Source organism: Rhinatrema bivittatum, chromosome 8, assembly GCF_901001135.1.
Source record: "Rhinatrema bivittatum chromosome 8, aRhiBiv1.1, whole genome shotgun sequence".
NCBI lineage: Eukaryota > Metazoa > Chordata > Amphibia > Gymnophiona > Rhinatrematidae > Rhinatrema > Rhinatrema bivittatum.
Genome location: NC_042622.1, coordinates 175,121,242 through 175,136,953, shown reverse-complemented (window position 1 = coordinate 175,136,953; position 15,712 = coordinate 175,121,242). Strand labels below are relative to the sequence as shown.

At 46.7% G+C, this 15,712-nt stretch overlaps 1 protein-coding gene across 1 annotated transcript in view; it reads left to right on the top strand.

Annotated features, from left to right (window-relative positions):
• TUBD1 (tubulin delta 1) overlaps positions 1-4,826 on the top strand; it is a 49,919-nt gene extending 45,093 nt beyond the window's left edge. The window contains exon 9 of the mRNA XM_029611549.1: positions 4,127-4,826. Coding sequence (XP_029467409.1) covers positions 4,127-4,229 — 103 coding nt within the window. The 3' untranslated portion in view covers positions 4,230-4,826. The remainder of the gene's footprint in view (positions 1-4,126) is intronic.
• The last annotated feature ends 10,886 nt before the right edge of the window (positions 4,827-15,712 follow it).

Here is a 15,712-nt window from a genome sequence, read left to right as displayed (position 1 = left end):
TCAGAATGAGGAGATAGGGGGGTCGACTATCCCTCTTCTACCAGCGGTGGGTCGACATCACGTCTGACAAATGGGTACTGAATATCATATGAGATACGCGTTGGAGTTTTGCAGCACTACTCGGCACATGTTTATGTCTCCGTGCCACTCCCAGCAAAAGATGCTGGCAGTGAAATCTGCCTTCATAAGGCTCCTCAAATTGAGGGCTATAATTCCAGTACCTAAGCCCCAGGAAAATAAAGGGCATTATTATTATTTTTTTATTTATTATTTAAAAACTTTTCTGTACCATCGCTTATTTATGTACCATCGCAATGGTTTACAAATAGGCACAAAATAAGGTAGGTATAGGTAGGTTATCGTACATTCTAACAGGTGCCAATTAAGTATGGTTACAAATTCATTAATAAAATCAGTGTTTGAGTAGTGATGGTCTAGTCCAGGTGTATTATTGAGTTACTTTTTATTTTGGTTTACTTCATAACTGTATTATCATGCCTTTTTAATATTGTAATGTTGTTTATTCTCAACTGCGCTTCTCTGTACTTGCGTTCTTTCTACCTCTCTACCCTCCCGTTTCTATAGGAAAGGCTTGTTTAAAGAGCCATGTCTTTAAGGTTTTCTTAAAAGATTTGATATCACTCTGTAATCTGATTTCAGTGGGCATTGTGTTCCATAGATTGGGCCCTGCCAGTGATTAACCCAAGTAAGAGAAAGGGCCTTGTTTTGCTGATTTTACTGAAGGAACTGTTAGTAGTGCTTTGTTAGCTGAGCGAAGGTTCCTTTGTGGGACATGGACTCGTAGGGCTGTGTTTAGCCAGTCTGCTTCTTTATCATATATTAGTTTGGGTATGGTGCATAAGACCTTGTATTTTATCCTGTATTCGATTGGCAACCAATGTAAGTCTGCTAAAGTTTCAGTTATATGGTCCCTCCTTTTTTTTCCTGTCAGTATTCTGGCTGCAGTATTTTGAAGTATTTGGAGTGGTCTTATTGATGTGTTGGGGAGTCTTAGTAAGAGTGCATTGCAGTAATCAGTGCTGGAAAAAACAAGTGTTTGTAAAACTATTCTGAAGTGGGCAGGTGTAAGTAATGGTTTCAATCTTTTAAGGATCATAAGTTTTGCGTATCCTTCCCTTACTTTTAAAGATATGTGTTGCTTTAGATTGATTTCTGAATCCATTATTACTCCCAGATTTCTTACTTTTCCGGGTAGTTATATTTTCTGGTTATTTCTTAGAGTTATTGGGGTTTTAATAATTTCAGTATGTTTTCTTTCGAGGTATTTTATCGTACCCAAGAAGGGGAGAGTTCCTTTTGCCCCATCCTGGACCTCAAGAGCATCAACTGACATCTACGAGTAATTCATTTCCACATGAAAATTCTGCATTCTGATATAATGGCTGTACAACCGGGAGAGTTTTTTTCCTCCCTGGACCTTTCTGAGGCCTACCTTCATATTCCAATCTGGCAAGATCATCAGCGTTTCCTATGCTTTGTGGTGCTGAGCCGCTATTATCAGTTCCGGGAGCTGCCCTTAGGCCTGGCCACCGCCCCCAGAACATTTTCCAAAATTATGGTGGTTGTAGTGGTGGCACTGAGGAAAGAAGGGATCCTGGTGCACCCATACTTGGATGACTGGTTGATCCGGGCAAAGTCAATAGAAGAGAGTCTCCAGGTGACCAGCAGGGTGACATCCTTGCTTCCAGAGCTTGGTTGGGTTGAGAACATGGACAAAAGCAGTCTCAAACCCTCCCAGTCCTTAGAATATCTGGGAGTCCGGTTCGACACCAAGCAGAAGTAGGTCTTTCTCCTGCCCCCGCGGATAAGGAAGTTGATGTCCCAAGTGCATCGGTTGACGAACGCAATACACCCCAAGGTGTAGAGCTATCTTCAGGTCCTCGGTTTGATAGTGTCAACCCTGGAGGTAGTACTGTGGGCGAGGGCGCAAACGCGTCCACTCCAACTCTCCCTGCTGTCACGTTGGAACCCGCTCTCTCAACACTATTCAATTCGCCTCCACTTACCGATGGAAGTATAATTTCGGCTCCAGTGGTGGATACAGGAAGCTCACCTGGGCAAGACTGTAAGCCTATCCCCACTGAACTGCTAGTTCTCACGACAGACGCGAGCCTCCGGGGTTGGGGAGCTCACTTTCAAGATCGAGCACTGCAGGGAATTAGTCCTTCTAGTGGCTCCTGATTGGCCCAGATGCGCATGGTATGCAGACATGTGGACACCTCCTTGTGCCTCCCACTGCACAGGGACCTGCTCAAAAAAGGTCTGGTCCTTCACGAGGATCCAACTCGATTTTATCTTACTTTAAGAGGGCTCGCATTTGAAGCGTGGATATTCAGTGGCAATAATTGCCACCTTGCTCCGTGCACGGAAGTTCTCAACATCTTTAGCCTATGTGCGGGTCTGGAGAGTATTTGAGGCCTGGTGCAAGGAATGTGGTTTTGCCCCTCGGACAGCCAAAATCCCTCTGGATTTGGAATTTTTACTGGACAGCTTGAATAAAAGGTTGTCCCATAACTCCTTGATGGTCCAGGGAGTGCTTCTCTTCTGTTTCAGAAGCGAGGTGAACGGAACCTGCCTGTCAGCGCATCCAGACAAGGCCTGTTTTCTAAAAGGGGGTAAAACATCTCTCGCCACCACTAGAGTGGCCGTTTCCCTTTGTGTAATCTTAATCTAGTATTGGAGTGTTTGGCAGAGCCTTCCTTTCGGCCACTGCGCAATCTGGTCCTTACGCCCGTTAACCTTGAAAACGGTGTTCCTGGTAGCGATATGCTTGGCTCATCGCATCTCTGAACTACAGGCACTGTCATTTCGGAACCATTCCTTCGGATGACCCCAGGAGCGTTACAACTTTGTACCGTTCCATCCTTCTTGCCCAAGGTAGTCTTGAAGTTTCATGTGAATCAGTCCATTTCTTTGCTGTCCCTAGATAGGCACAAGGACACAGAAGACTACCACCTCCTTCGCCATTTAAACATCAGTAGGCTTTGGGTGTGGTACCTGGAACTTTCAGAACCGGGTGTGCAAGATGGACCGCTTGTTTGTCCTTCACGCTGGAAGGAGACAGGGCGAACCAACTTCGAGGGCTACCATAGCTCGCTGGATGAAGGCGGTAGTCACTGGAGCTTATGTAGACACAGGGAAACCATTACGCTTTCAGGTTTAAAGCTCATTCCATTCCAGAGGAACAGGCAATATCCTGGATGGAAGTTAAACTGCTGCCTCCGGTCAACATCTGCCAAGCGGCAACGTGGTTCTCCTTGCACACCTTCTCCAGGTTCTATCACCTGGACGTTCAGGCCCGAGAAGGTGCAGCTTTTGCAAGGGCAGTGCTAACCGGACCACGGGCAGCCTCCCACCACGATCGGAAGTAGCTTTTGTACATCCTATTGGTCCTGAGTCCATCTGGCTACACGCTAGGAAATGGAGGGAGGAATTACTTATCTGATAATTTTGTTTTCCTTAGTGTAGACAGATGGACTCAGCATCCCACCCATGGCTGCCCAAGAATGGTGCCAGGGAATAGCCCATGAGATGGATATCAATTCCAAGAGGTTATGGGTAAGCCGTCGCCCAATCCCTAGATCAGGGCATCTATAATCTTGCTGGGATTCAACGTTTGGTATCTTATCCCTATGTATCTGTTTGCACCCTCCCCCTGCCCCCTCTTTTGTCTCGACTACCCCCCTCCATCCCTCCCCTAGTTATTTAGTTAATTTTTCTGTTACTGCGTTTGTTATATACCGTTCTCTGTAAAGGCTATGCCTATATATCTTTTGTTGTAAGTTACTTGTAAACCGGCACGATGTGCAAACGGTTGCCGGTATATAAAATTAAATAAATAAATAAATATATCTGTTTATAATTAAGTTTTTCAATAGTATGTCCGTAATGGCTTTTGAAGAGAATACTGAAGAGCTGAGGTCACTGCAGGAGTGTAGCTAAGGTTATGTCAGTTTTGAAACCTTGTCTCCATTTGCTGGCAGGGGAGCATAACCCACTGGTCCTGAGTTCATCTGGCTACAGTAAGGAAAACGAAATTTCAGGTAATTTCTCCAGCTCTGGCTCTTCTCTTGACTAAAGGTTTATCTTTTTTTTTTCTCTTTAGAGCTTATGTTCACCAGTACACAAAATTTGGAATAGAAGAGGAGGATTTTCTGAACAGTTTCACAGCCGTGGAGCAGGTGATTTCCTCCTATTCTAGCCTCTGAATTCATATCCCTGATGATCAGATGGTATCACCGGGCCAGCAGGTTTGCTGCTAAAGACTTGAAATAGATGGTCCTGTCTTAGCACCCCTAGCATCTACCACCAACAAAAGATACTTTATCAACCAGAGTATGATTGGACTTTGCTGAAAATTGTTTTGAAACTGAGATGTTAAAGACAGTAAATGTTTCATTCAGTGGGTGCAGAAAGGACTCCCACCCCCCCCCCCCCCCCCCACACACACACACATACTTCCCAGCAGGGCTGTTGCAAGGGACAGTCACTCTCCTGGGGGGAGGGGGCATCAGTGCATCATGCTGATGCTGTCATCGGAGGGGGGTGCCACCTCTCCACCTGGGATGCTGTTTACCCAGTGATGTTCCTGCTTCCTAAGTGTTTAAAAAAAAAAAAAAAAAAAAAAGAGAGAGAGTGCATGTCTGGAAAACTATTCAGCGTCTTAAAATCTGGTGACAATGTTTCCATAGAAAGCTGTGGTGTGAAAACAGGAGAATGGCAGTGCACCTGAATGTCTAAACATTTCTTAAATCAAGTGCTGCGTAATGTGAGATATTTATATATTAAACCATATTTTTTATGAATGCAGTCAAAGCCTTTACTGTTAGCTGTACATTTTGTATTGAAAAGTCTTTGCATTTGTTCCTCTGTTCCTTCTCTGATTATATAGTACATATTGTCAGAGTAAGATGGTAGTGCTTGTCTGTTACTGAACAGGAGCTAGCACTTTAGGTTACAGGAGCCTACAGAAAAAGCATGAGTGAGAATTTTTACTCCACCCATAAATCTTTTTAAAGTAAAAGACGTGCTCTTTGATGTTAATGACACTGATCAGAAGCACCATACGCAAGAACTATAAAGCAAATTAATATTTTTAAAAATTGGACTATATGGAGGATTTGGTTTGATTACTAAAGCCTCTGGGGAAGAGGCGACATCCAGTGGCTTTACTCAAGGTTTACACTTAGCAAGTTCTGAAAGCTGTGGCTGGGCTGGATGTGGAGGAGAAGGGAAAAGGGAAGAACCCCCTGCTTATTGTGAACAAAATTTCATGATACTGTAGAGAGGAATAGCCTAGCGGTAGGCAATGAGCTGAGGACCAGGGACTCCCAAGTTCAAATCTTCCCCCACAGACACGCCTTGTGACCTTGAGCAAGTCACGTTATCTCCTGTTGCCTCAGGTGTCTATGTAGACTAAGCTCTTTGGGACTGGGACTTATTGTACCTGAATTCCAATGATGCTGAAAGTGACTTGTAGCATTATTTATAAAAGCTGGCTAAACATCAAAAAAATGATTATTGGTATCCCAAGAGGCTGGTTCTGATTTGAACTGGAAGCTCAAAAGTGCAGGAAAAAACCATTGGGCCAAAAATAATCTTAAAAATTGAATCTATTTAATGTTGCATCTACTTCACCCAGTAATTAGTTTTTCTCACAGGACAAGCAGGATGGTTGTCCTCACAAATGGGTGACATCGAGGATGGAGCCCACCACGGAAAACTTCTGTCAAAGTTTAAACAGAACTTTGACTGGCCCCTACTGGGCATGCCCAGCAAGGCACTGACCCTGCAGCCAGCAGGGGTCTCCCTTCAGTCTTCTTTTTTCCGCGCAGCAGTTGCCACGCGGTGAAAGGAGCTCTCTTACCACGTTCCTGACAGGAATTCGGTATTTTTCTATCCGAAGAAAATTTGCCCCTCAGGGGTCTCCCTTCGACAAATTTTTGTCACTTTTGCGGAAACCGGTAAGTTTTTTCCCTTTTTTAATCGGCGGCCGTCGATTTTGGCCCTTGAGGCCTGTGGGAACTTACTGAGCCCGCGCCTAAATTTGGCCTTAAGCCATGGCGACGGGGTTCCGTCGATGTCCGGATTGTACCCGGACTATGTCCATCACTGACCCCCATAGGGTTTGTGTTTTATGTTTGGGTAGTGAGCATGATGTCCTGACTTGCACCAAATGTGCCTTAATGACACCTAAGGGTCGCAAGGCCAGGATGGAGAAGATGGGGCTCCTCTTCCATGCACCCACCCCAACGCCATCGATAGCATCGACGTCATCGGAACCGGCACCGTCGAAGTTGCACCACCATCGCCAACCCGCCGGTGACCGTCCACCATCGATGACTTCTCGGCCGTCGACTCCTGTCCCCTCCCCGGATGACCGAGGAGATCGGAAGGATAAGCATCGCCATCGACGGCACAAGTCTCGGCCCGTCGAGGATCCGCAACCATCGACCTCTGAACAGGCCGAGCCACCGAAGAAAAAGCCTCGGTCGGACCTGGCACCGTCCACGTCTCGTTCGCAGGCACCGAGGAAACCCTCACCCTCCCGGGGTGCGGGGGCCGTGATCCCACCGGTTACGGTGGTCCCTCCGGCCCTGCCTCAGCCTCCCTCTCCCGTCGAGCCGGGTATGCTTACCCCTGGTCTCCGGGCAGAACTGGACCGGCTGGTCCAGGAGGCCATCGAGAATGCGATGCGAAGATTCCAGCCTCCACCGGCACCGCCTCCGGCACCGATTCCGGCACCGACTCAGGCACCGACCTCAGCACCGACTCTGCCACCGAGGATGGAACCGACCACCGAGCCTATAGTGGAAGCGTTGGCACCGATACTAAATCGTATGGAGGCACTTATGCGCGCCCTTCCATCGGTGATTTCATTAGCACCGACTACACCATCATCTCCGGAAGGACATTCATCGACAGGAGAAACACCGTTCCGGATTCCTCCGTCCGGTGTCGTTCCATCGGTGCCTTCACATACCTTTCCACCGATTTATCCTTCGGCTCCATCGATTCCAAGATCGGCACCGATTCCATCGGTGGCCCCGAAGCCCTCGATGCCGTTCACTGTTCCGCTTGCAGCACCGGTTCCATCGATGCCTTTGGATCCTCTACCAGGTCCTTCAGGACAGCAAACCTTACATGATCCTTATGATACCTGGGGTGATGATTCATCTTCAGATACAGATTTACCATCCCCACCATCTCCTACAGAGAGTAGAAAACGATCTCCTCCTGAAGATCTCTCCTTTATAAATTTTGTAAAGGAGATGTCAGAAGTTGTGCCTTTTCAGCTGCAATCTGAGACCGATGACAGGCACCAAATGATGGAGCTGCTCCAATTTCTGGATGCCCCCAAGATCATCGCTTCCATCCCCATTCACCAAGTATTTCTGGATTTTTTAAAGAAAAACTGGGAATCACCTTCATCTGTGTCACCAGTCAATAAAAAAGCTGACTCAACCTACCTCGTTCAGTCAGCACCAGGATTTCAGAAGTCTCAACTGGATCATCGCTCTGTTGTAGTTGAGTCTGCGCAAAAGAAAGCCAAGCGTTTAAAGCCACACTCTTCCACTCCCCCTATCAAGGACAACCAATTTCTTGATAGTGTGGGAAGGAAAGTGTATCATGGGGCTATGTTGATATCTCGTATAGCTTCATACCAACTTTATATGACTCAGTACAACAGAGCTATCCTTAAACAAATGCAGGACTACGCTGACACCTTACCGGACCAATACCAGCCACAGCTTCAAGCCCTCCTTCACAAAGGATTTGAAGCTGGGAAGCACGAGATCCGAACGGCCTACGATATCTTCGATGCTTCCACGAAAGTCTCAGCTACTGCCATCTCAGCCAGACGTTGGGCTTGGTTAAAATCATCCAACCTTCGCCCAGAGGTTCAGGATCGTCTAGCCGATTTACCCTGCTTAGGGGATAATCTGTTCGGAGAACAGATTCAACAAATTGTGGCGGAATTGAAGGATCACCACGAGACGTTGAAACAACTTTCGTCTGTTCCATCTGAGGTATCCTCCAAACCACCACCTAAGAAGGACTCCAAAAAGTCATTCTTTCGGCCACGTCGTTATTACCCTCCGTCGACTAGGCCTCGTCCGGCTCGATCCTCCACCAGACCTCAGCCACGCCAACCTCGGAAACAAAGACCTGCTGTAGCCCCACCCCCCGGGCCTGCGGCAGGCCTTTGACTTCCCGACTCGGAGCACATGCCATATCCCACTCCCCCACATCCCTGTAGGGGGTCGTCTGTGCCACTTTCTACAGCATTGGATACGGATTACCTCAGACCAGTGGGTGCTGGCGATTATCGCACAGGGTTACCACCTCAATTTCATAACTCTTCCGGCAGACTCCCCGCCGCTTCAAGCGTGGAGTCTATCCAGCCATTTGGCTCAATTACAACAGGAAGTATCTCTTCTTCTGCAATCAAATGCTATAGAACTCGTTCCTCCCTCTCAACGAGGCAAGGGATTCTATTCCAGATACTTCCTAATTCCAAAGAAATCAGGAGGGCTACGTCCAATTTTAGACCTTCGAGCCCTCAACAAGTATCTGCAAAAAGAAAAGTTCAAGATGGTAACCCTGGGCACGTTACTCCCTCTGCTGCAGAAAGGGGATTGGCTATGCTCCCTCGACCTCAAGGAAGCTTATACCCATATTGCGATAACACAATCCCATCGCAAATATCTGCGGTTTCTCGTAGGCCGCGACCATTATCAATACCGAGTACTGCCTTTCGGTCTGGCATCTGCTCCACGGGTCTTCACCAAATGCCTCGTAGTTGTAGCAGCATTCCTCAGGAAGGAAGATGTCCACGTATACCCCTATCTGGACGACTGGCTGATCAGGGCCTCCACCCCTCAGATTGCCCGGTCCTCCCTACAATTGACAATCAACACACTCCTTTCCTTAGGGTTTCTTGTCAATTACGAGAAATCTTGCTTCGTCCCATCTCAAACCTTATCTTTCATTGGGGCAGACTTGGACACCTTACAGGCAAAGGCCTACCTTCCGCTACAACGGGTCCAAACTCTCATGTCCCTAGCTCACCAGCTCCAGTCTCAAGACACTGCCACAGCTCGCCAATTCCTAGTTCTCCTAGGACACATGGCATCCTCGGTACAAGTCACTCCAATGACCAGACTAGCCATGAGGGTAACACAATGGACTCTACGACAACAATGGATTCAAGCTTTTCAGCCTCTGTCCTCCATAATCACAGTCACACAAGCGCTGCGCCTATCCTTAACCTGGTGGACGACTCAGGTCAACCTCCTTCAGGGCTTACCCTTTCTTCCACCGGATCCGCAAGTTATCCTAACCACCGACGCTTCCCACATCGGTTGGGGGGCCCATGTGGACAATTTTCAAACCCAAGGGTTATGGTCCAACGAGGAAGCCGAACACCAGATCAATTTCCTGGAACTTCGAGCAATCCGCTATGCGCTCCGCACTTTCAAAGATCATCTCTTTCATCAGATAATCTTAATCCAGACGGACAACCAAGTGGCCATGTGGTACATAAACAAGCAGGGAGGCACAGGCTCCTTCCTTCTGTGTCAGGAAGCTGCGCAGATCTGGGCGGAAGCCCTCTCCCACTCTATGTACCTCAGGGCCACTTACCTGCCGGGAGTAGACAATGTATTGGCAGACCGGCTGAGCCGTGTCTTCCGACCGCACGAGTGGTCACTCGATCCTCTGGTAGCGACCTCTCTGTTTCACAAGTGGGGTTCTCCCCGCATAGACCTCTTTGCGTCCCCTCAGAACCACAAAGTGGACGATTACTGCTCTCTCATTCGGAGCCAGAACTCTCGGCCGAGGGATGCATTCTCCCTCAAGTGGACAACCGGTCTGCTCTACGCATTCCCCCCACTTCCTCTTGTGTCAAAGACTCTCGTGAAGCTACGCCAGGACGGAGGAACCATGATCCTGATAGCACCTTACTGGCCACGCCAAGTATGGTTTCCAATACTCCAGGATCTCTCCATCCGCAGGCACATTCCTCTGGGAAAGGACCCGCATCTGCTCACTCAAAACGACGGATGCCTCCTCCATCCCAACCTCCAAGCCTTGTCCCTGACGGCATGGATGTTGAAAGGTTAGTCCTTCAGCCTTTCAACCTTTCAGATTCCGTTTCTCGAGTCCTGATAGCTTCACGAAAGCCTTCCACAAGAAAGTCTTACTCATACAAATGGAAAAGGTACACATCATGGTGCACTTCTCAGTCCCTTGATCCCCTTTCCTGTCCAATTTCCAAATTCTTGGACTATTTATGGCATCTCTCTGAATCAGGTCTTAAAACCTCTTCCATTAGGATGCATGTCAGTGCGGTAGCCGCCTTCCATAAAGGTGTACAGGGTGTCCCTATTTCAGTACAACCCCTAGTAACACGTTTTCTTAAAGGCTTGCTCCATCTGAAGCCACCCTTACGGCCTCCGGCCCCATCCTGGGACCTTAATCTGGTTCTTGGTCGTCTAATGAAACCTCCTTTCGAACCTCTGCACTCCTGTGAGTTAAAGTATCTCACATGGAAAGTGTTATTCCTTTTGGCTATCACTTCAGCTCGCAGGGTTAGTGAATTACAGGCCCTAGTTACCTATCCGCCTTACACTAAACTCCTGCAGGACCGGGCGGTACTCCGCACTCACCCTAAATTTTTACCTAAGGTAGTTTCTGAGTTTCATATCAATCAATCCATCATACTACCTATCTTTTTTCCCAGGCCCCACTCCAACTCTGGAGAACAGACCCTGCATACCCTAGACTGTAAACGAGCTCTAGCCTTTTACCTAGACCGTACAGTTTCTCACAGGAAGAGCACTCAATTATTCGTCTCTTTCCATCCTAACAAGTTAGGACAACCTGTGGGTAAGCAGGCTCTTTCCTCCTGGTTGGCGGACTGCATTTCTTTCTGCTATGAGCAGGCTGGCATTCCTTTCCAAGACCGTGTCAAAGCACACTCTGTGAGGGCCATGGCGACGTCAGTGGCACACCTTCGATCGGTGCCGCTTCCTGACATCTGCAGGGCTGCAACCTGGAGTTCTCTCCATACCTTTGCAGCCCACTATTGTTTGGACAAAGCTGGAAGACAGGACTCCATCTTCGGCCAATCTGTCTTGCGTAACCTTTTTCCAACCTGATGTACCAACACCCTTCCACCTTCCCGGTAGGGTGCGGATGCCCTTTCCCAAATTCCACCCCACTTGTACTGCCTGTTGCACGTCGTTGGGAGCATTTGGTGCAAGTCAGGACATCCTCAGCTCGGTACTCACCCATTTGTGAGGACAACCATCCTGCTTGTCCTGTGAGAAAGCAAATGTTGCTTACCTGATGTAACAGGTGTTCTCACAGGACAGCAGGATGTTAGTCCTCACGAAACCCGCCCGCCACCCCGCGGTGTTGGGTTCGTTTTGTTTTTACTTTCTAGGCACTGCCTGTAGCTTTGAAAATCAGACTGAAGGGAGACCCCTGCTGGCTGCAGGGTCAGTGCCTTGCTGGGCATGCCCAGTAGGGGCCAGTCAAAGTTCTGTTTAAACTTTGACAGAAGTTTTCCGTGGTGGGCTCCATCCTCGATGTCACCCATTTGTGAGGACTAACATCCTGCTGTCCTGTGAGAACACCTGTTACATCAGGTAAGCAACATTTGCTTTCACCTCTTTACCATGAGGGAAAGTGGATAAATCTTTTATCCAAATGACATTCATTAGAGGTAGCACTTGTACATCTTACAGAAATAATAGATAGTTAGTTTCCTTGTTTCTATTGGCCATTACAATGCTTTTTCCACAGTTGACCTTTGACATGTGCATGTTGGCATAAACAGCTGAGCCTGCAATCTGCTGGTGCAGTGCTAATGCTGTCTTCCTTCCCTACTGTAGTGCTTCAGAGTCTTTTAAATTTACAGTGTTTAAAGAGCATTTTACTGAGCAAAATCATATAAACCTTTATTGTGTTTGTATGAAGCTTCTTGTCAACTCTCTCTTTTTTATACTTTAAAACAGAAGTGGGCAAACTAAGACCCATGGGCTGGAAGGGACCATGGCAGCAGGCTGGCAGCCAAGGACCATGCCCGCCAGCTGTGGCCCTCCAGTCAAAAGTTTTGCCCACTCCTGCTTTTAAAATGTAAAAGCTCCAGCCTTGAAACAGTCAAAGACCAGAAGGTGGCAGTGTCATATGAGCACTGTATCTTATGTGCAGGCAGATGGCATTGCAAGGTCTGCTGGGCAGGTGTACCTACTAAACAGTGGGAAAGGTACTGTAATGGAGAGAAGAAATAAGGCTGTGTACGTTTCCTCCGTGAACTCATCCCGCCGAGGAAGAAATCAAATGCTTGTACTCCCACCAGCTGAGCTACCCCAGCCAAGAGAGACTGAGCAAGATTTAAACACACATTGCTAGTTTTAGTTTGCGTTTTAGAAGATATTGATGATCAGCCTCTGCTAAATACATGCGCAGACTCCATGTTTGCATGATCTGGCTTTATTTTACAGTCCCAGACATGAATAAACAGCAACGTTTTATATCGTGCTCGGTTGTTTTACAAATCCATCTTATGTTATGTTTGGAGATCATGAATGCTGCAGGCTAATTTCTTTGATCTCTGCATATCACCTTGATCTGTAAGGAAATGGCTAGCAAGCCTTCCTGCTCAAAAGACTGATTTAGATTCTGAGGTTTTCTCATAGACACAAACTGGGGAAACCCTTTGGTATATGTGTGGCTTGTGGTACCGCTGGCTGGGACACACATGGTTAGAACTGAATCAGTTCATGGTATTACTTGTTTAGCCACCAGGCGGTGCCCTCTGTCTGCAAGCCATCACTATTTACCTGTCACCTCCATGCCTTCCAATTCCATTAACCTTTATTCTTCAGCCTCTTTGCTGTTGCTTCCTTCTATTCCCTTTTCCTGCTTCTGCCTACTCCCAGGTCTGATCTTTTTAATCGCTGACCATTCATCCTCCACAGATTGTCTGCTTTTTCTTTTAAAAGTTTGAACATTTTTTAGATTTGCCTTAATTTTTTGCCACACTCTGTATATAAAATATTTTTCAAGCTTTCAAAATGACATGATTTTAGGAATGAAAATAAGGTTGTCACTTCTCAAGCTCCATTCCATCTCAATCACAGATTTCAGCAGGTTAAAACTGAAGACCTTTCCTCCACCTGGAACCCAAGTCACTTAGGTGTGCTGTGCAGGGCTCTGCTGTTTCTGCCCTGCTATTTAATATATACCTACAACCTTCAGGACAACTGCTCTCTTTTTTGATATTAAGTACATGATTTAGGATGATGACATCTAGCTTTGTAACTATACAATCCTCTCTGCTTGAAATGATGTCTCATCTTAGGGCCTGGGTCCTGTCCATCAATGACTGTTTTAATGTTAGCAAGCTTGTTTTATATTGGATTAGTCCTGTGAAACATTTTTCTGTAACTTAATGGTACAGTGGTAGTCTGTTTTTTTTTTTTTTGTTTTTTTTTTTAAACTCAGATAGTGCAGTATGTAACATAGATCCCAGAACAGAGGGATTTTTGCATAGTGGTATAGTCCTGAACACTGTTTGGGTGTACATCCGTTGCGGCAGCATGTCTAATCCTGGTTGCCCTATGTGAGACCATATAACTCCCTTTCCCTGTATGTACCCGGATCAGTCCAGACCGTGGGTTGAGCCTCCTGTCCAGCAGATGGAGACAGACCAAAACTGAAAGGGTATCCTATATCAGGACAGAACCTACCCTGCAGCCCTTCAGTATTTGTCTGTCTCCAGCAGATGCAGGCAGCTCACCTTGTGGTTCCCTTACTTCAATTCCTTTATCTATACCCTGTGGGGTTGTTTTCTATCTATTGCTCAAGCAAGTATTATTATTCTTTGTGCTTACTTTAAAAAAAAAAAAAAAAAAAAAAATGTTTGAAACTGTTTTGATCTCAGCTCTGTCATTCAGGGGACAGCGCTGTCTCCTCGCTCTTGGGGGGCCTAGAGGGGCTTGCCCCTTGAGGTGCCTCAGTCTAGGCTCCCTTCCCGGTGACCCGTGTACTGGGGCGATTACTGGTGGTCGAGTCACTCCCTCTAAGTAACAAGACATTATGAATTTTGATTGTAAGGCAGCCTACTTTCTCTCTGGTAGCAGAGACGGGAACAGGCAGGGTTCATTCACCTGCACTCGCTCCTCTCCCAGGCACGTCTCAGCTGTTTTTTTTTTTTTTTCTCCTGCACGGCGCTTCCCTGTCAATCATGCCCCAATCTCATAAGAACATAAGAAAATGCCATACTGGGTCAGACCAAGGGTCCATCAAGCCCAGCATCCTGTTTCCAACAGTGGCCAATCCAGGCCATAAGAACCTGGCAAGTACCCAAAAACTAAGTCTATTCCATGTTACCATTGGTAATGGCAGTGGCTATTCTCTATGTGAACTTAATAGCAAGTAATGGACTTCTCCTCCAAGAACTTATCCAATCCTTTTTTAAACACAGCTATACTAACTGCACTAACCACATCCGCTGGCAACAAATTCCAGAGTTTAATTGTGCGTTGAGTAAAAAAGAACTTTCTCCGATTAGTTTTAAATGTGCCACATGCTAATTTCATGGAGTGCCCCCTAGTCTTTCTACTATCTGAAAGTGTAAATAACAGATTCACATATACCCTTTCTAGACCTCTCGTGATTTTAAACATCTCTATCATATCCCCCCTCAGCCGCCTCATCTCCAAGCTGAAAAGTCCTAACCTCTTTAGTCTTTCCTCATAGGGGAGCTGTTCCATTCCCCTTATCATTTTGGTAGCCCTTCTCTGTACCTTCTCCATCGCAATTATATATCTTTTTTTAGATGCGGCGACCAGAATTGTACACAGTATTCAAGGTGCGGTCTCACCATGGAGCGATACAGAGGCATTATGATATTTTCCGTTTTATTCACCATTCCCTTTCTAATAATTCCCAACATTGTTTGCTTTTTTGACTGCCGCAGCACACTGAACCGACGATTTTAATGTGTTATCCACTATGACGCCTAGATCGCTTTCTTGGGTGGTAGCACCTAATATGGAACCCAACATTGTGTAATTATAGCATCGGTTATTTTTCCCTATATGTGTCACCTTGCACTTATCCACATTAAATTTCATCTGCCATTTGGATGCCCAGTTTTCCATTCTCACAAGGTCTTCCTGCAATTTATCACAATCTGCTTGTGATTTAACTACTCTGAACAATTTTGTGTCATCTGCAAATTTGATTACCTCACTCATCGTATTTCTTTCCAGATCATTTATAAATATATTGAAAAGTAAGGGTCCCAATACAGATCTATCCCTGCTCTCAGGGTTTCCATTCAGAAATGGGGTACCTTGAGGGCCCGAATGACCCTCTTGAGATCCAAGATGGGATGGAAAGAACTGTCCCTCCTTTGGCACAACGAAGTAGATGTAATACTGGCCGATGTCTTGTTCCTCCACCGGCACTGGGACTATGGCTCCCAAATCCTGGAGCCTGGCGAGAGTCTGGCAGACGGCCGCCCGCTTCCATCTAGCGGCCTGGCTTTGAACTGCATTTAAGAAAGAAGGGATATAAGGAGGAAGTCATTTCCACACTGCTGCAGTCCTGGAAGCCATTTACCTCTCTGGCGAATGTCCGGGTATGGAACATTTTTGAGAATGTCTGTGCGGAA